The sequence below is a fragment of the Seriola lalandi genome, unplaced genomic scaffold (genome assembly GCF_002814215.2).
Source record: "Seriola lalandi dorsalis isolate HSWRI2012SDOR001 ecotype SW California unplaced genomic scaffold, Sedor1 jcf7180002054694, whole genome shotgun sequence".
Classification (NCBI taxonomy): Eukaryota; Metazoa; Chordata; class Actinopteri; order Carangiformes; family Carangidae; genus Seriola; species Seriola lalandi.
The window spans coordinates 2,306,690-2,328,135 of NW_019525247.1; the positions used below are offsets into that span (position 1 = coordinate 2,306,690).

The following is a 21,446-nucleotide window of genomic DNA, read 5'->3' on the forward strand; positions in this document are numbered from 1 at the left end:
TAATACTACTTTCCTCCATACTCCACAGCTCTTTCCAGCTAAGCTTTTTCTTGTCTACACCTTCCCAATTCAAGCCCTGTCCCTGCTTAGCCTGGGCCACTGCCTTTGCACCCCTTAATATTTCCTCCTGTCTACGAACCTGCTCCACAACTAGCTTTCTCTTCTCTTTGGGACCTGCTCTACTCCACACCGGTTTGCCTGGGCCAAGCCCCAAGCCTCCCCAGCCTATTTGGACATTACCCACAATCTCTGTATGCCTGAGCGTTACTTCCGCCTCCTGCACCTCCATGCTTGGATTCCATTTTCTCCCTTTGATTGGGTTTGGAACCACCTTAATAACTACCACATCTTTACTCCCAGATAACAGGAGCTCTGTCCTAACCTTAGTACATTTAAACTCCTCCACTAGACTAGTTACTGGGACCTGAAGTATGCCTTTCCCATACAGTGCCACCGTACTTAAACATCTAGAAACGGGGCGTCGTGTGGCGTAGTGGTCTAAGCAGGCGCCCCATGTGTAGAGGCTAAAGTCCTCGCTGCAGTCGGCCCCGGTTCGAGTCCCGCATCGGACGGCCTTTACTGCATGTCATTCCCCCTCTCTCTGCCTCCCCATTTCCTGTCTCTCTCCACTATCCTGTCCAATAAAGGCACAAAAGCCCAAAAAAAAAAATATAAAAAAAAAAAAAAACATCTAGAAACACCTAGCCACTTCCTAATGTAAAAGCTAACTAATCTTTCCATTTTTTTGCAGTAGATAATGGAATCTCATATACAGACAGTGGCCACATGAACCTGGGAAATAACCCGAACTGCAGACACCACAACCTGTCTCTTATACACATCTGGCCAAGCCCCAAGCCTCCCCAGCCTATTTGGACATTACCCACAATCTCTGTATGCCTGAGCGTTACTTCCGCCTCCTGCACCTCCATGCTTGGATTCCATTTTCTCCCTTTGATTGGGTTTGGAACCACCTTAATAACTACCACATCTTTACTCCCAGATAACAGGAGCTCTGTCCTAACCTTAGTACATTTAAACTCCTCCACTAGACTAGTTACTGGGACCTGAAGTATGCCTTTCCCATACAGTGCCACCATACTTAAACATCTAGAAACACCTAGCCACTTCCTAATGTAAAAGCTAACTAATCTTTCCATTTTTTTGCAGTAGATAATGGAATCTCATATACAGACAGTGGCCACATGAACCTGGGAAATAACCCGAACTGCAGACACCACAACTTCAACTTTCCTGGAAGCCCTGATTTATCTATTCTATCCAGTCCCTCAGCAACATCTTTCCGAAACTGCACTACCTGTTCTCCGTCATTCAAGTCTGCCTTGTACCACCTACCTAGACTATTCACTGATTTTTCCCTAATTATTGGAATTTCCTCTTCGTCTATTACAAACTTCCTATCACTTAACTTCCCTCTACTTATTGAGATACTTCTAGACTTACTAGGCTTGATTTTCATACTAGCCCACTTTTTCGAGTTTTTATTAAGTCTCTCAAGTACTCTTTTCATACCTGGCACTACATGTTTTTTTTTGTTTTGTTTTTGTTGAGTCTGACCCTGCTTTGCTTACTGTACATTGTAGCTTGGCATGTGACAAATAAAACATTGAACTGTTGATCAGTTATCACTCAGTCACTTATATAAGAACCATAAAATACAATAATATAATCTTTCTTTTTTTTTAAACAACTGAAACATAAACAATACAATGTGATAATATCGTATATCGCAACATTTGGGCTAGACTGTATTGTGATATTAAACTATTAGATATTACCCATGCCTAGCAGTTATTGCATTATAAAATGCAGAATGTAACTGCACACCAGCTGCTAGCAAAAACAATAAGGCCAGCAAAGCTTAATTATATATATATATATTAAAAATAATAAGCTTAATTTTCAACTTTTGTTTGAAAAGCTAATAATCACTTAACAAAGCATGAGTGTACATAAATGGATACACAGAAGTGCAGCCAAAAGTCTACTGAAGACAAATGGATGATTTGTTGCATTGATGTAGCATTTAACGGCATTAGTTCATCAAGTGTGTCAAACCACCTCTGATCATGAAAAGCTCTCAAGATGTGAAATGTCTGCAAGATCCAGATAAACAATGTTTTTAAAGATTGAAATCAAGTAAGTTCAGTGGATGACGCATGAAGAGGATTGTGGCTTCGCTAAATACTGTTGATGAAGAACCAAAGAGGCAATAATCAAGAATTTTTCTTAATCTCTATATTTGTAAAAACAATAAAAGAAAGAAAAAGATAAACAAATACCAAGAGAAGCAAAATGACCTCAGAGATATTTTACAGTAGGAATTTGTGAGTTATGACCAAAAACATGTTTTGTCACAATGACCTTAATCTTTGACCACCAAATTCTAATCATTGAGTCCAAGAGACAGACAACCATGTTGCTGACGCACAGGCATAATTAAGACATTTAGACTGTGACATTATGATGTCACAGTGAGGTTGACCTTTGACCTTTTGGATATAAAATGTTTACACTTTATAATTTCATCCTCTTACACATTTGAGTTAAATTTGAGTCATAATTATCATATGAATTCTTGAGTTATGGCCAAAAATGAGTTTTGTGAGGTCAAAGTGATCTTGACCTTTGACCTCCAAATTCTAATTAGGTCATCCTTGAGTTCATGTGAATGTTTGTTTGTGCCAGCTGTAATGCAGTTCCCTCTGTGTGCTACTGACAAATTGCATTCACGAGAATGGGATGGACAAATTTATAAATGCCTCATAAAAATTAAAACACTGTTATGCTTTGAGAGTTGACAGTTACAGTAAACAACAACACCCTTTTGAAAAATCAATATGTTAAATGATTCAAACTATATCATTTTCCAGTAGTTATATTCTTTTCTTTTTGACCTGTAGGTTATTTGATCTTGGTGGTTACACCCATAATTCTGCGAGTGCTGACAACTGTTGACAACTGTTTTAGATAGTTTCTGTTCCTTTTGGGTCAACACCCGGTGTACTCTGAAGAGCCCTTAACACCAGTCAATCATGGTTTTAATACCACAGTCTATGTGAGTATAGTTGCTTACTGTTTGCATCCCTTTATTGCAGCCTTTTTCAAAGAATGGTCTGTGAACCGCCAGTGGTCCTCAAGTAAAAATATCATGTTTTAAATGTAGCATTTCTCAAACTCTTTGCCAGTGACAACAAAGCCTGTTAGTGAGTATTGTATATTTGTTTCAATTATAAAATCATCTCATATGTAAATTCCAACATTATTATTTGAATTGGTTGTTTTACAGTGTTGTTGGATGTCATTGTATCCAATTGTTTTGCGACACTGTCTACTCAGGTAGCTACGACATTTTATAGTTTATGTTTTATGTGTGATTTGCGTGATTTGAAAGGAAATATGGATGAAGCTAACAGTTAGCTGCCTTGGGACTGAGCTAGATTTCACCAATTATTAGCCTGTTAACGATCAAACACTGACAACGGACAAGATCATGGACCAGAGGATTAAGACCAGGTCAGTTAATACAAAGTAAAATGAAAGCTCAGACACAACACACAACAACAAGCAAGTGTTGAGTTTTACTACTTATGTAGTAACGTGTGTGATCATTTTGATAATACATAAATAGTATCTACCACCTACTACCACGGCAAGCTGCAATGTGCAGTGCAGGGGTTGCTGATGATTAAAACTCTGTCACAGATATTGGTGACCCAATAGCTGGTTCGGACGCATACTACTTTTTTGCAAATGCTCTGAATAGCAAGATCTCGATTCCTGGCAGGCTGGACTCTTAGCTGCATGTCATTCCTCTGCCAAAGAGCGGAGGCTCGGTTTGGAAATGAGCCACACACCATTAATGTGGAGCTGCAGCAAAACTGTCAGAGGTTTAACTTATAATCACTTGGGAAACATGATTGAGACAAACAGCGGCTGAAACGGCCACGCTGACTGTGGACACGCCAGCCACACCAAACCACAGACCATGCCCCCGCCGCCGCGGATACCAGGCTCCAGTATGAGGTAGGATGATGCACATCTGAGAAGGTGAGCACTCACCTAGATATAACTTTGCGCAGCACCGCCCCATAATCAAGATGGAATTGAATGATTGCAAAAGAGTAGTATGCATCCTAACCAATCAGCTATTGGGTCACCAATATCTGTGGCGCTTGGTGGGCAGGATGAAAAGAAGGGGACGTATTCCACCACACCATGAACAGTTTTAATGCTCATATTATTGGAATGAGGATGAGATGAAACATTTTGCCACATCTACCCTCTTCTTTTGCATCATCGGCCCGACGATAAACTTGATAGGACGGCATGGGGGACTAGCACCAAGGTCTGTAGAAGGCAGACTGGACATTAGACGCCACCAAAGGGGGTTCAGCAACCTCACTGTCCAGATGACCAACTGACCGTGGATGATGATGAACGTTAGAGTGTTGACCAGCCGTGGATTGGTCAGTCCGACGCACAGCTGTCCGATTAGTTGGACCTGCTGGGAGCAGGGAAGGAACCAATGAGCGAGAACTTCCCTGTACCAGTGGTGTATCAAGAACGGGCATGTGTGGGCCAGCTACAACCACGGCAGGTGGCAAAAAGGGTTTCAGGGACCAACAGCCTCAGGAACTGATGGTGGTGACGGACCCCTAGGAGGAGGAGCGGCGGGCTTGGGCCCCATTTGGGCCTTCAACATGTTGCAATGCACACATCCTGATAATGCACCAGGAGGGTCTCTCACCACCAGGATCCCACAGCCAGGAAACACCTTGCCGCACAGTGCTACATCAAGCTCAAGATAACCAATGTATGGTATTGCAAGACCGTTGCCTGCCCAAAGCTGCAGCATGACTGGATGCGATCGTGTCCCCAAGGCACAAAATGCTCTAAAAAGAAGCTCTCTGTGACTGTGTACACCATGGATCCAGTGTCCACCAAGCATGGGACTAGGGTTGTAACGATAGCAAAATTATGAATTCAACATGATACCTGTCTAAATATTTTGATAATGATACTGAAACGATACCCCAGCAATTACCTAAAACATCAAGGAAAAGTAATGTAATAGATGACTGAACTTAAAACTGTTAAAACTTTTATTTTTAATAAAGAAAAAAGCCGAAAACATTTTGACAATATCAATACAAGGCAGTGGAGGATGTGAAAAGAAGCTATAAATCAAATAGGATTGAATTATTGAACTATAGTGTGTTCATACATTTTAACATCCAACCAAGAGTCTCAAAGAAAAAATCACATGCCACCACACAGGCCTATGCTGAGCAACTGTCAGTCTATGATACAGCCTACAGATTTATCAATATCAGTGATTGCTGTCTGCTGAGGTGGAGCGGGAACATGAACTGTTTAAACTTATAAAAAATCTAAATAAATAAATTCAAATATATTTCATCACAGCTGCTGAGCTGTATAGCTATGTTTAAAAAGTAAAAATTGGTACACAATAAAAAATGTTGTCACAGAACGTGGACATGTAAAAACCAGAACATGTTTTTTTCTCTATTATTTTTTCTCTGACTTATTTTCTGGACAATTTAGAATTCAAGATTCTTAGCCAGGAAAACAAGTATGTCAATGTGCTCCCCAGTCAGCCTAATGCGTCTAGGACTGCAGATAATGCCTCATGAGCTGAACACTCATTCCAGGGGAAGACGGTGTGGGGTCCTTCTCTCCACTTAATGCATTTGTGAAGCTGCTTAGTGGGCCAAGGACATCTCTAACAGTTTCTAGTGTAGTCTTTAGGCATCAGGTGCCACTTCTTCCAATTTTCAGCCAAAACAGCACAGACGGCTTGTTCCTGTATACAGAATCTGTCCACCATCTCAAAGGTGGAGTTCCAGCATGTAGGCTCAACGCGAATGAGCTTTTGCTCAGGTAACTTCAAAGTCTTCTGTTTCTCCTTCAAGCTCCTCATCATTTTGTTTGACCTGGAAAAGGCAGACAAAGTTGTCCGGAGCCTGGACAAGTATGTTGAGACACGGTCCAGCCCTATAGCCTTGCCTACAGCCAGATGAAGGTTAAGGCCAAAACATGGTATCCAAGTGTAGCTCTCAAATGCCTTTTTGTTGTTAGAGGCATTGTCAGTGGTTATCCCCAATTAGTAGATTTATAGCAATAATAATTGGATTATTGCAAATAATTAGATCAAGGTCATAGTCTTATTGAAGCTTTTGAAGGTTTGCAGCAATCTGATGCCCCCTATACTTTAGTTTATGTGATTTCTTTAATAATTAACCTTATATTTTCACCCACATATCACTTAATAAACAGTGTTTAATAAGACTCAGTACACGTCCTTGGTGGAGGTCTGCGCTCTGCTGAGCGTTTTCTACTAAGAGAAATAATTGACAAAAATGTACATGCCATGATTACCATTAGCAGTACTTATTGAGTATAAGTTGATCATTTACTTTTGATCTGCATAGTTGTGAACGCCTGTTTTTTAGCAGCTTGCAAGTTATGGTAAAGTTAACATTACCAGTGTGAAGCTTGCATTTGCATATAGGGCACACATAGGTAAGTTAGATAAATGGATAAAGCCAAATTAAACAGTTAACATTGCCCTTAATTGCCCCGTCAAACTCAATTTGTGAAAAAAAATTAGCTTGTCACTAAATAAATAGCACTCATTTGACTTATATTCGAGGGCATAGGCATGATGTAATATGTTATCTATCAATTTCGCTAACCTGTCGTTCTTTAAATTCTTTGAACAAGTGGGCATGTTTGTCGGTGAGATGCTTTGCCAAGTTGGATGTGTTGCCTCCCTTGGCCTGTGTTGGTTTATAACATCTTTTACAGACGGGCTTTGTGGTGTCTGTCGGCTTGCCCTGATTGTCAGCTATGTAAACGAAATAACGCCATATTTTGCTTTGTGTGTCTTCTTTGTCGACAAGCTGTGGACGTGTACTTTCACTCTTGTTTGCAGCCATTTCTCTTGTCTTGTCTTCGTAAGATGTGCATATGAGAGAAAACAAGAACGGTTGGCACGCCCACTCTACCGGCAGGAGCAGAAGCAGAGCGCTTCAGACACGCACTGACGCACATTGATGCAACTCATTTAAATACACCTTTTATGAAAACACTGTTATCCTCAAAGTATCGGTACTACTAAAAAAGGGATACCCTACCGTTTTTAACTGCGGAGTATCAAGATACTTTTTTGGTATCGGTATATCGGGCAACACTACATGGGACCTGGACACCACCCATTGAGAGATCAATGTGCAGGCAAGATGACATCAATTTGGCCATAGTCCTGTCCTGTGAGCCCGTTGACTCACCATCTGAGCTGTGGCTCAGCAGCTGAGAGGGATTCAGTTTTCCGGCTGGCAATAAGAGTGAGAAATTCTAACCCCATTAGAGGCTGGACCAAGGGCAGAACTAGCACAAGCATGGGGGGAGCCCGTTCACCATCACACTCCCTGGCGAAGTGACCTGGCTGCTGGCACCTTCGGCAAATCACAGGCCTGTTGCGAATAGGGCCAAAGCTGCAAGGAGGAGGTCTGTAAAGAAACCACCATCTGCATGAGTTGGTTGAGTTATTCCTGCTGACGTTGCAAGAGTTCCCTTTAACTCACTCAAGTCAGATCCCTGTAAGGTGGCAAGCGGGGCGGGGCGGGGACTGCTCTGCACCCCGTACTGTAGACCATACATGGCTGGAAGGGAATGGCTACGCTCCCTAGCACCCCCTGGAAGTCCCTCTCTTTCCCACCGAATAGCGTCTGGGCACACCTCCAACAAGGTAGCGGTGGGCTGATGACAGACCAACTGCTTTAATTCCCTGTGAAGGGCACTTTCAAGGACATGCTCCACAAATGGGTCTCAAAGTAGAACACCTGCATTAAGTAGACCATTAGGGGCACGCTGCTTTACCTGTTCCATGAGGGCCAGCAGGGCCAAGGAAAACTCCTGCAGCGTCTCCCCTTCCTGTTGCTTCCTGGAGAAAAAGGTTTGCTGCAGTGTTACATATGACTGAGTACACCCATACAACTCGTTCAAGATAGCAAGAATCTGGGCAGGGTCTCCTCGCTCCGCACTGGTACGATACTTGATCTCCTCCCTTGCCTCGCCCTCTAGATGATCAACCATAAAGAGGGCCTGAACAATAGCAGACAAGTGGCGGGCACGCATACAAGCCTGTACCTCTTCTGTCCACTCTGCTATACTTACGCCTGTCCTACCATTAAACATGGGACACCTATGGTCTCGGGGCACAGCCACCAGGCGCTGTGTGACAGTCTCGCTGGCACCTGCAGGTGGGGCTGTATCTGGGGCAAGAGAAGCTGGAGTAGCTACATTTGGACCTGCCTGTGAAGTGTCCCTCATTATCTGTGGCATGGCAATAGAAGCTGCACCAGAACTTACCACAAAAATTTGGAGACTGGACGTGGTGGATTGGTTTGGTCCCTGGAATAATCACTGCTGTTCTGTCTCTAGAACCTCTCATAAACCAAAACAAAACAAAGCTCTTGACTGCCTATTATGAAAAGGTGCAGTAAGAGCACAAAAGAGGGAACAAAAAAACAAAACACAAAAATGGAATACACGTCTGACTTCAAAGCGAATCCTGCCAATGACGCTAAGAATTAGGCAAGGCAGGGAGGGTTTAATTTAGTTTAATTAATTTAGTTGAATTTTACAAGAATCCAACAATGCCACCTAGGGGAATTTCACCCCCAGGAAATTTGTAGTGGGTAAAACCACTTGGCTATCACACAGGAAAAGGTCACATAGGTTGGAAAAAAACACTCGAGCAGAGACAAAACAGTGCAGAGACAAAACAGCAGTAATTGCCAGAGAGCTGAGGCTTGGTTTGGAAATGAGCCACCCGCTGTGACTTGCAGCTTGGCCAGACAGTAGAGGCGCAGTTTCCCAGTCAACAGGAGTGAGAGCTGTAAAAGATGCAGCTCAATAACTCAGCAAAGCAACGCAGTGAGGCACATGGGCTCGTTACGCACAGGCTCCAGGGCGCACAATCCCACTCCAACTCTCCCAAAAGACAGGCCAGCTCTGCGACAAAGCAAGAGTGCACACAGATAACCCTAACACCGATAACACACCATAAATGTGGAGCTACAGCAAAACTGTCAGAGAGGTTTACCTTACAATCGCTGGGGAAACACGATCCGAGAAAACAGTGGCTAAAACAACCACGCTCGCCCAGCAGCACTTGGTGGGCAGAAAGAAAGGAGGGGATGTATTCCACCACACCATTAACAGTTTTAATGCTTATATTATTGGAAGGAGGATGAGATGAGACATTTTGCCATTTATATTTGTAGTAAATATGATACAGCCCTAGGGTCTAGTTTAGGATTTGAATTTGGAGCTGAGGTAAAGATTAGAATTAGGTTTAGGTTAAATTATATTTCAGGCTGACAGAATAAAGACATTGGTTTAGAGTTAAGAGATCAATGAATACCCTCATAAGAAAGCGCAATAATAGGATGAAAAGCCTTTTAAAGCTGGGGAGAGGAGATACAACTTCCTGCAGACTCACTTCAGCTTTTTACTTACAGTGTAATTGTGATTGGTCACAGTCACCGGCTGTCCATCTTCTGTATAGTAGGTCTCTGTGAAGTCTGGACCTAAAAGCTCGCTGGGAACGAACAAGAGAAAAAGAGAAGGGAGAAAGGTGGCGGGTGAGATAAGATTTAACTTTAATGATCCCTGAGGAATTTAGGTCCCAGCAGCAGGAAAGAAAAATACAGGCAGAGGCTGTGATCACACAGAACATATTCAGCTATTTCAGGATGGTTATCATTGACAAATTATTCCATACACTAAAGGAACCTGTGTTTATCCACTTGGAGCACTTAGAGTGTTATATCGTCCAGAAACAAATGGAGACAATGGAGACGTTATCTGAGAATGTTTCTGCTTAGCCGTATTTGGTCATCAGATAATCTTATGGTATAACCAACAGCATCAGGCCGAGAGAGCCTTGACAAAATCCTAAATTTTTTCTTCTTTAGTCAGCTAATGATGTTAGGTGATGACATTAACTAATGTGATTAGCTTGACTCATTAAGTGACTGTGTGGTTGCTCAGCAATGACAAACAATGTTTCCTGATGTGCTTCATGTGCAGATCTCCAACAGTCAAGGATGAGTGGCTCACTTCAGGTTTCAATGCTTCATAGTGTGTTGTATAAGTTTAGTGAATTGGAATAAAGTTAAAGAGGGATATTATATCAAGTACATGATGGAATATCAAAGTTTATAACTGCAATACTAGAAAGTTCACCAGACATTTTATATCTTGCCCATATATTTGTTGAAAATACATACAGAATATGTACATACAGTATATTACATTTGCGTATGGGATAGAATAAACACTTAAAGGTCAATTCAACATTTTGTCATAATTTAATCAGAGCAGGGGATGACTACCTTTTATATGATTGATGACAATTTCACACATGTCGCCTCTTCAGTCACTGTCCATAAAAATTCACCCCCCTGTGCAGTTGTCATGAAGGAGGAAATTAGCTATATAGACCAAAACTGTTTTTTGTGCCAGGCTGTAAACATGTTTATTTCTGTTGTAAAGTTGAACATTTTAACATGGGAGTCTATGGGGACTGACTCACTGTTGGAGCCAGACTCTAGTGGTCATTAGAGGAACTGTAGTTTTTATTACTTCAGTGTTGGTTTCATGTTTCAGCCCGGAGTTTGCCGCATGCAAATATCGCAATATACAATATTATCGCAAAACGGTTGTTTGTATTTTATGTTTCAGGTTTAAGTGATGCTGCCACTAAACAGCAGTTCAAAGTTATATTTTGCACATGCCTAGGTACCTAGGTAAAAGTAAGCAAAACAGTTAGATGAGGGTTGGAAAGATATATATGGTGGGAAATATTGCAATATTCGATAATATTGAATATCGGCACAAGTGTAGTCAGTATATCTTGGCCTCTGCTTCTTCATTTTTCAATTTTGTTTTTTAAAATTCGGTCTCTTGTGAGTCCACAACTTTGTAGAGGTACTATATTAAATAGCTGGAATACTCATATTAGACCCATATTAGTGTCTAATATCAAGTATTATCCTTGCAGAGAGCTGGCAGACATGTTGGCATGTCCAGGTGGTGAGTGACAGTTATAAGCTCTTGGTTGAATCTTTGAGATGGAAACATAATAAACAGGAAACATGTCAGGGACTGGTAACCTCTTTCATCATAACCACGTAGAGTAACAACATAACTGACTGATATGTGAGACCTATGATATCCCTAACACACTTACCTCCTGAATCTGTGCTTTGAAGAAAAGGTGTGAAGTCACACAAAGCTTTAAAAATATTCACCCCTCTGTTTCTTACTTGCTGACATCCCCTGGATCATTCTCTGACATTGCCAGGATTGATTGCAAAAAGCATAATCTCCTTCAAATTAAATGTTGTATCAGCAGGACCGGAGTCTTTCATGTTGATGACAAAAAGTTACAAAGAAAGAAAAAATATCCAAATGGCTTCATTGAGATTGTATTGTGTTTGATTTATCTATTAATTATCTGATGCAAATTCTGATGTCTTTACTGACACTTTTGTCCCTGCTGTGCTGAAAGAGACATTGCAGAGCAGCTGCTAAAGATAAAGAAAAGAGATTTTTGTTTGATGTCTCCTCAAAGGCCACCTCACAACAAAATTGCATCGGCTCCGTTTTAGCCTGCAGGAGAAGAGGGTGACATTTGTCATGTCTGGGAATGAAGAAGTTGGCTGTCAAATGCCAAGATGTCCCTGGACAAACTCTTCAGTGTTACAGATGGACGGAGCAGCACGAGGACACTCGGCCTCGCTCAGCCTTTGTGTGCAGCTGAATTACTGACCAGGCAGGAGAGACACACCAGCAGCAGATCCCTGAGCACAAATGGAGACAGACGTAAAAAGATGAGCCCAATCTCCATTTGGTCCCGGGGGCCCTATTGTATTATTCATTGAGGGGGACCGTAATGGAACATAATCCAGCTTTCTCACCCCTTTTACTTCAGACAATTTGCTCTGCTATATAAAAAGACTGTCTTACATGGAAGTCCTCTAAAGTTAATTCGATTGCTGTGTGTGGACCAGCTTCAGTCAGCGAAACTCAACTCCATCTTATTCAGGGCAGTATTTACATAGCATTTTCATCAAAGGAAGAGGGAAGAAAAAGCAGATTGCTTTTCATGGCAGGTCACTGTCTTTCAAGCTGTCAGGATGGTGCAGAAACAAAGATCACTATTTCTCCTAAGGCTTAATTAAAAACCTGGAAAAGAGTGAGATTGAGTCCAACGCAAAACCTTGAAAGTTAGCAAACACTAGAATAAATGTGCACATACAGTATTCAGTGCTTATATGGTAAATGTCCTCTGTGCTGAAGCAAAAAAACTGGTCTACAACTCAAGGAACAAGCTGAATTGAAGCTGTCAGGCTTGGTTCTGGCCAATTTTAAATAGTGTAACTAGGGCTCAGGTACAGGACTAAAGTCAAGAAGCAAAGATTAGCAGATGTATCAGAACAGTAACATAGTTAGCGTCTCTTATTTGTTTATGCTGTTTGTTAGCTTGTGGCTGACACAGTGTTATGGTTTGTGCTAATGCTAACTCTCTCTCTCTGTACTGACAAGATTTCAGGTTTATTAAGCCCCACCCCCGTCCCTACAAATTAATCGGATTGGTTCCTTAGGTTTGTTATGTATGAAACCCTGGCTGTTTGAAACTGTCATTGGTTCAGTGCAGTTCAAGGTGGAAACACTCAGTCATGGTATCATGGGCTCATCATATGTTTTGTATTATATAAAAACATATATCATATGGATGCTAACAAGGTTAAACATTTAAATATTACTATTGCAGTTTATCTTTCAACGTTGATTATCTTACATACTTATACTTTGTCTTTGTTTTGTTACATCTCACACAATTTCCATGAGTGATATTCATAGACACTAAAAAGTTAAACAGGAATTGGAGATCTTCTAACCATCAGCAATTTACCAGGTTCTGTTCTCTGAGAATAAAGTAAATAAAAATAAATTGTTCTGGTTGATTTAGGGTTTTTTGTGTGACGGTTGGCTCATTCATGCTTGGCGACAGATTGACTGGCACTGTTTATGTTGGAGGTGAAAACAGGCCAGATTTTGTTTTTGTGGCTCCAGCCATTGTTTCTATAAGTTGTGATGGGATTGTATTTAGCAAAGAAACTGCTGAGATCTGGGAACATGGGGACATCCCCACAAATAGATAATGAGGCAAAAACACCAAAGCATCAGATGATCAGACTTCTTGTAAACAAATTTATTTTTAATTTATCAAGGTAAGCTTCCACTTTATTTAGATGTAAAACTTAACGTGAAATGTTACTTATAATTGTTTGTTAAACAGGAAAACTGTAAGTAAGAAATAAGTAAGAAAATACAACTGAACTGGAAACTTGGTCTCTGAATGGTGTTGCTTGATTACAACAGCCACCAGCTAGCCTTGGTGTTTTTTAGCAATGTCGCCAAATTACAAGATCTTAGCATAATATTGCAATATTATCATCATCTTAATAACTTGAGGTATAAAATAAAACCCAAATTGTCATAAACCTCTTTTCTTTAAAGGTACTATATGTCAGAATGTGAAGGAATTTACATGTATTAAACTTCTCCTGTGTTTTATTTGAAGTGTTGATCCATAAGAAGATATATTGGAACAATATATAAGTACAAAAAACCACCTCAATGTAGTTTTACATCTCTTCTCTCAGGCTTCTCTAGTAACAACAGGTCGGTGAGCCAGTCAGAAGAGAGGAAGCTCTGAGCCTATGTTTTGGCTTATTTATTTATGCTTCAGTCTGCTAGGGCAGAAGCATGTCAGATAAGAACACAAGGAGATGGAGGCCATCTTAGACAATGCCAACCACCCTCTACACAACATTCTGGCAGGACAAAGAAGCAGCTACAGCTGCAACAAATGTCTCATCGCACTGCGCTGCAGAACAGAGAGGTTCAGGAGATCCTTTGGCTGTAGAACACTTCAGTCAGTCTATCTATCTATCTATCTATCTATCTATCTATCTATCTATCTATCTATCTATCTATCTATCTATCTATCTACCTTTCTATCTGTGAACTTATTTCTATGTAAAAGGACTTGTGATGTCAGGTTGATATTCGTTCCTGAGTGATTGGCCTCAGTGGCTCTCTTCCATTCCCCTACAGCATCAACATTGTGCAACACTGGCTAACATTAGCTTGGAAATGGAGGCCTAACGATGTCAACAAACAACTCCAACACTAACTCCACATGAGCACAATAAAAAAAGTTTTATCTAATGAAGCCCGTCTGGATAAACAGGAGTGTGACCAACGTCATGGGGAAAACTAGGGTTTAACACCAGCTGATAACAAAAGAGCCAAAGTATCTTGGATGCCAGTGCCACCATCTTGCTTCGGTTACATCATCTGGAGCCAGAGTGTACACAGTAGCAATCAGCAGGAGGCCCCGTAGTATCGAGATCCATACACCATACACCTGCCCGTCCTAATCATTATGTCACACACCTGTTTTATAGCATCAGTTAAGTAATAAAAAACATTCTTATCAAAGAAATGAACCCTTGACATTTTAGGGATTTTTTTAGGTTTGGGTTTTTAGGGTTTTTTTTAAGTTTAGGAACCTTGACCTTTCAGATTTTTCTTTGGCATTATATGCTGACCAAGAATCACTTGTCATTGCCTGTGGATGTTCTCATTAGAAACTGACAGGATAGGTGGAATGTCAAATTTCAACAAGTCAACAACACAGACACAGTCACAGTCACAGTCACCTGATATAAACAGGCCTCTGCCATCACCAGACCTCATGAGCAAACACAGCCACATGCAGCCAGTGTTACAGCTGCTTAAATGAACATATCACATGAAAATGACTAGAAGTGACTGGAACACTGGAGGAGGTCTTATTCAACAGACAGGGCAGGCTGAGGGCCGCTGGGACTGATAGGATAACAAGGAATACCAGAGTCAGTAAATGGCTCCATTGTCATGATGTACTGAGCTAGCTGAATCACAAGCTGAAAATTAAATACAGTAAATGCAGTTGATGCAGTTGGGTTAAAATAAAGCTTTTCTGGACAGTTATTAACAGTAGAGTAGAGGCTTTAAAGCTATAACAGTTTCTACTCTTGCCTGGATTCAGACTGAAAGATTCCTTTGTCCAGGAGAGAGACACAACTTCTTTCATCCTTATCTATGTGGCCACACACCGATGTTCTTTAAAGCTCCATTGACAATGGATTTTAAAGGATGGAGAAGGAGAATGTGTCTTTGATAGTATCCATGGTGATATCCCAGGGATCAGGCTACATTTTCTGGTTCACTGATAAATGTACATGAAGATCAGTTAAACATTCACAGCTGACAAAAGCGATCAAAGTTTCCAGGGAGCATCAATTATCACTGCTGTCAGGTAAAAACCTTGTGTTCAGGAACAAAGAGTGGTTTTGAATTTGTCTTTATGATGAAGCATTGTGTGGGTTTTAAATATTTGAGCAGAGAGGGATGTTGGAATATACACAAGGCGCCTGTGTGTGCAAATCTGCAAAAAGATCCTCATATGTATACATGCATATTGGGATGTAATTGCATATTTGGTATTTGATGGGCAGTGCTATGTAAAAAACAGTCATCATTATTTTTGTATACAATGGACTGTCATTAAAACATCCACACACACACACACACACACACACACACAATTATTTAATTAAAATAAAAAAAACAAAAAGAGAGATATTTTAGTGATGGAAAACAAACTTACAGACCAACATTAGCATCACTAGAGTTATGCTGTAACATACATCTTCAAAATTTTGTGACACCACAAGGCTAGACTTTTTTATGGCATGCTGATGCTGAAGAAAAGGTGAGGAAGGTCTCAACAATGAAGACTGAACACTGAAGACTGTTCATATCAAGACTAAATTTAATGACAATATGCTGACTGCTAATGAAGAGTTCCTGCTCTGTACCAGGAAGACATGGCAGATTTTTCTTATTGACTGGATATTCCAGTTGTCTATCTACCTTTGAAGGCTGAATGAATAATGTCAGACATGTAATATTAGACAGTGGGTGTGTGATTGTACAGTTGGTTTAATGAGGGTTTAAAATACTGAGCATGGTCAATATAGTACGATTTAATATTCAATAAATCAGGGAAAATAATAGGAGCGTAGCTAAAAAAGCAAATATACAAAGATGTCTCTCACTGACCAAAGCTCACTGTTCAGGGTAGTCTTAACTCAAGGTCCACTTGCTAGCTTTTTCCAGAGCTTTAACCACATGTCACGCTCCATCACAACTCCATCCACTGATGAAGAATGAGATGTTACCTCAGAAAATGCTAGTAAGTAATAAATTAAGAATATTTTGTCAATCTTGAATTACCTTGAGCTAACACAGACATCTACACACACAAACTGTATGTGAGGTTCATGCACTTCCTGTTATGAAGCTTTCAAAGAAATCAGCTCGCCATATTCTTAACTGCTTGAAATTTGATCTAGATAAGGGAAACTGTTTTCTTATGACTGTCACAGATCATCTGACTCAGCGCTAAACAAACATAGTTATTTCATTCCGTCTAAGGTTTTGCTAAAATACTCAATAGAAAAATATCATGAGGCACTGAGCAGTTCATTATGCAGAGAGAGAACATGCTCTGTGTATGTGTCTACATGCACATGTTCATTATAAGTCATTAGATAAATGTGGCTTGTTTGTCCCAACATGCAGATGACTGCACTTTCAGATTCCTCAGACATTATGTCTTGTTGGTCTTATACGACAACTGGGAATAAGCAAACTGCAGATTAATAAACAGCCGGGGGTGGGTCTTACTTTCAGCCTAATCAAGGCAGAGTAGTTCACCTCAATCAGGAAAAGGTTACAGCCGAGACAACTCCAAACAAACTCTAACAGAAGCAAAAAGAAATCATCCACATTGAAACTAAACTAAAAACACCCCTTGAAAAAATAAGTCGCACTGTTACCTACAGAAAATCATGACAACAAAAATCAGCTTTTATCTGCCTCTCTGCTTCATCCTGACATTCATCATCATCTGATTTCACTGCTTCAGCAAACATAACATTGAAACACACAGATATAAAATCTCCTTCCAAATGCTCATTTTATTTTCTGATAACTGCCACAACAATAAAACACTGAATTTTAACTTTATTTCTTTGAATCACTATTAAAACATGTACATGTAAGACTGGAAGCAGCTACTGTTGCTCTGTCCATCGATCAAAATTACACCCATCAACACATGGTATATAATTAATTATATAAATAGATTAATATATAATTATATTAATATATTAGTATAATTATATATATAATTATTATATATAATATTATTATATTATATAATCTATATCATTTTTTGGTATAAGTGATGCTGCCACTAAACAGCAGTTCAAAGTTTTATCTGTTACATGCCAAGGTTCAATGTACAGTAACCAAAGCAGTGAAATGAGGGCCAGACCCAGCTGAAGAGCAGACCCCAAAACTGCAAGAAAAAAAAAATAGGTTTGTTACCATCATGTTTGTCTTAATACCTAAAGCCAAAGGCTGGTCTCATCCCCTTCCAGTGGTGTCTAGGTGTATTTTTGCCCACTTCAACAAAATTATATGTTATTTTTGTGATGTTGGTAGCATCTTGCTTAAGTACTTCAGTACTACACTTTTTACCCTCCATCTTAGTACAGTACTGTCACAATGCTGGAGTTTACCGACACATTCTTAACGTAAGACTGAAGAGTTAAAGCCACACAGTGGTTTTGGCTAACCAGGATTTCTCTCAGTGACCACTCCACCACTTCAAACACCCACTGACTGTCTGAGTCAATGAATTTCATCAACTAGCCCTAAGCTCCTTTTCAAATGCATGCAAAAATAAAAGGTACATTAGATGCGATGAAGTGTTTCTCATCAGATTTAGAAGCACACAGAATCAGAAGTGAAGTCTTCAACTGATGTTACCAGTGAACCATGAAATCAAGCTGCTCAGGAACAACAGAACTGAACACTGAAGGGTGTTGTTCTCATTTCTTGTCTCAAACTGTTTTTACTCGCCACTCAGTTTCTGTTGTCTTTTGAAGCATCCACGCTCTCTCCTGCATGTGCTAGAGCAACATTGTTAATATTACTGCTTAAGAGCAGCTGGTTTCTGAGTTCTGATACCTCACTACTCTGAAACATGGCAGCTGTGTCAGTCGGATTTCAGTACAGTCCATCAACACAGAAAACACCTCTGTTATGAAAAACCAATATGCTTCATTACAGGGGGAACTAAATTGTAAAAGTTGGATGGGTAAAAAATACCCTGCAAACTCTTTTATGAGACTACATATGAGCATATGAAAACATTTCAATGCAATACTGAAAAGGGCATATATATGCCATATGTACAGTGCATCCGGAAAGTATTCACACCCCTTCACTTTCCCCACATTTTGTTATGTTACAGCCTTATTCCAAAATGGATTAAATTCCTTTTTTTTCTCATCAATCTACACACAATACTCCATAATGACAAAGCGAAAAAGGTTTTTTGAAATTTTTGCAAATTTATTAAAAATAAAAAAACTGAAATATCGCATGTACATAAGTATTCACACCCTTTGCTATGACACTCAAAAGTGAGCTTAGGTGCATCCTGTTTCCACTGATCATCCTTGAGATGTTTCTACAACTTGATTGGAGTCTACCTTTAGAAATGTAAATGTAAATGCTACCAAGCATCTATAAAAGTAGATTTCCATGTGCTGTTTGATTATAAAGCAGGTCTAAGTTTTATATTAATACTGAGAAGTATCAAAGCACTCAGTTCACAGAGAAATGCACAAAGCTTTCAGCCTTCAGGACTTCTGGAACTAGATAGATAGATAGATAGATAGATAGATAGATAGATAGATAGATAGATAGATAGATAGATAGATAGATAGATAGATACTTTCTTTATGCCGTAGGGGAAATTCATGTGTCCATTGTTGATAATAATAATAATAATAATAATGATAATAATAATAATAATAAAAACAGCTAATAATAAATAAACAATAATCAAATTAGTCAATTTCCTTTGGCTGAGGTGTTCTACAGCCTGATGGCAGTGGGAACAAAGGATCTCTTGATACTCTCTGTTCTGCAGCGCAGTGAGATAAGATGTTTGTTGCACCTGTAGCTGATTCTCTGTCCTGCCAGAATGTTGTGGAGAGGATGGTTGGTATTGTCCAAGATGGCCTCCATCTTACATTGCATGCATCTCTTCACAACAGTCCTGAGTGAGTCCAGACTCCTGCCAAACACAGACCTAGCCTTTTTGACCAGCTGGTCCAGTCTCTTTATGTTCATGTCTGACATGGTGCCACTCCAGCAGACTGCAGCATAAAAGAGTGCACTGGCCACCACTGACTGATAAAACATGTGCAACATGTCACTGCAGATGTCAAAGGACCTGAGCTTCCTGAGGAAAAAGAGCCAGCTCTGCCCCTCCGGTAGATGGCATCCATGTTAAGGGACCAGTCCAGTTTACTGTCCAGATGCACACCTAGTTATTTATAAGTGTGAACCACTTTAATGTCCTTCCCTAACTGGCTAAAAGGTGGGCCTAGACCTCTGAAAGTCAATGACTATCTCATTGGTCTTGGAGGTGTTGAGAAAGAGGCAGTTCTTGTCGCTCCATTCACTGATCCCTGTACTCCTCTTCTTGCCCACTCCTGATACACGCCACAATAGCTGTGTCATCCGAGTAATTCTGGATGTGGTAAGACTCAGAATTGTATTTAAAGTCCGCCATATACAGGGTGAACAGGAGCAGAGCCAGAACAGTCCCCTGTGGAGCCCTAGTGCTGCTCATCACTGTCCCTGAGACACAGTTACCCAGCCTGATGTACTGTGGTCATCTTGTCAGGTAATCCACTATCCAGGACCTGAAGCAGGGATCCACCCCCATACCTTCCAGCTTGTGTGTGGCAGATGTGGGGACTCAGTCTGCAGTGTTATTGTGGATATTAACCATGTTACTGCGACCCAGACATTTGTCAGTATTGCTGTACCTCCTTAGGTCAGATAAATTATCCGCAGTTTAACCGAGTTAATTTTTCAGTAACTATACCCATTAACGTTAAATTCATTCAGATTTACCAGCATTTTAAACCAGCAGGAGATGAAGTGGTGGAGACTCCCTATCTGTCAACTGTCTGTTCCTCCATTATTTGTATTCTTTTAGTCCGGAGGTGTACCACATAAAAAATCAAATGGGTTTCTCATAAAAATATTCCATGTTATGTATATTGTCATATGAAGTCTTTGCAGACTGTCCAGCGTCTTGATTTGCAGTGCTTCTCATATTTCTTCCTCCTTCCTGCTGCAGGACAGTGGGTACGCTTGTTTTCTCCTCCAGTCCAGCTTGTGAAGGTGGCGTGGGTCTGTCATCATCTGGTTCAGGACGGGACTCTTGCTCAAACTGAGCAAGGCAGAACCGAAGTTGCCACAACCGTTTGTTTACAAGACATGCAGAAGATGTCGTTGCCATGGTAGTTGCTGGCAAGCCCAGTGTGTTCTGATTGGTCAGCTCCAGAGGTAAGAGGTGGGCCTTAAAGAGCCCAGAGCTCTAACAGAGCCTTTCAGACAGAGGGTGAAATGAGTACAGTATAAAATGTTGTATACCTGGGTGTCTATCGCAGTTTTGTACAAAATAGAACCAATTTTTTGGAAAAATTGACAAAACACAACAGTGAATGTTCTGTGTTTGAGTTATGTCATGCAAATGGAGCTGGGTTTTCTCCTCTCTCGATATTCCAACTAAACATGAAAACAGATTTCCAGCATCTGTCTCTCGGTTGGAACTGGATCCCTGGGGCCGTATACGACAGGCACTGATGTCACAGCCTGCGCTACCTGGTTCAGTTCATTCATTGACTCTGCCACGCTCCCGCTCCACTCTGCTCCACTGCAATCAGGACAATCACACACACCTGCTACTTACCTGCACACACACCTGATTCCAATTGACTTTGCCACTATTTAGTCTCCAGTTTTCCACACACTTGTTGCCAGATTGCTCTTTGCCGTTTCCCATGCAAGACTTTCCAGCATTCACCGTTTGGCTCTCCCGTTGCAGACTCAGCCTGTCTTTGATTCTCCTTCATCCCCTTTTTCCCAGTAAACGACCTTGCCTCTTTGGTCCTTGTAAACGCTGCAGCTCTTTGAAAGTGAGTCTCTGTATACTGCTGTTTCCCTGTGGAGAAATGTTGAGTTTTTGCCTGTGCCATTTTTTGCTATCAATTCCTGCCTGCCTGTATCATTGCCTGTGGTGAATATTAAAGGATATTAAGAACTGAATCCTGAGA

The 21,446-nt window shown here is 40.6% G+C and overlaps 1 protein-coding gene across 2 annotated transcripts in view; it reads right to left on the bottom strand.

Moving 5' to 3' along the window:
* Nucleotides 1-21,446, bottom strand: part of adam19a (ADAM metallopeptidase domain 19a) — a 243,823-nt gene that overhangs the window by 91,139 nt on the left and 131,238 nt on the right. For both annotated transcript variants that reach the window (XR_002761702.2, XM_023423897.2), the window contains exon 4: nt 9,571-9,652. Coding sequence is in view for 1 of the 2 variants with exons in the window: in XM_023423897.2 (XP_023279665.1) it covers nt 9,571-9,652 (82 nt within the window). In the remaining variant the exon portion in view is untranslated. The remainder of the gene's footprint in view (nt 1-9,570; nt 9,653-21,446) is intronic.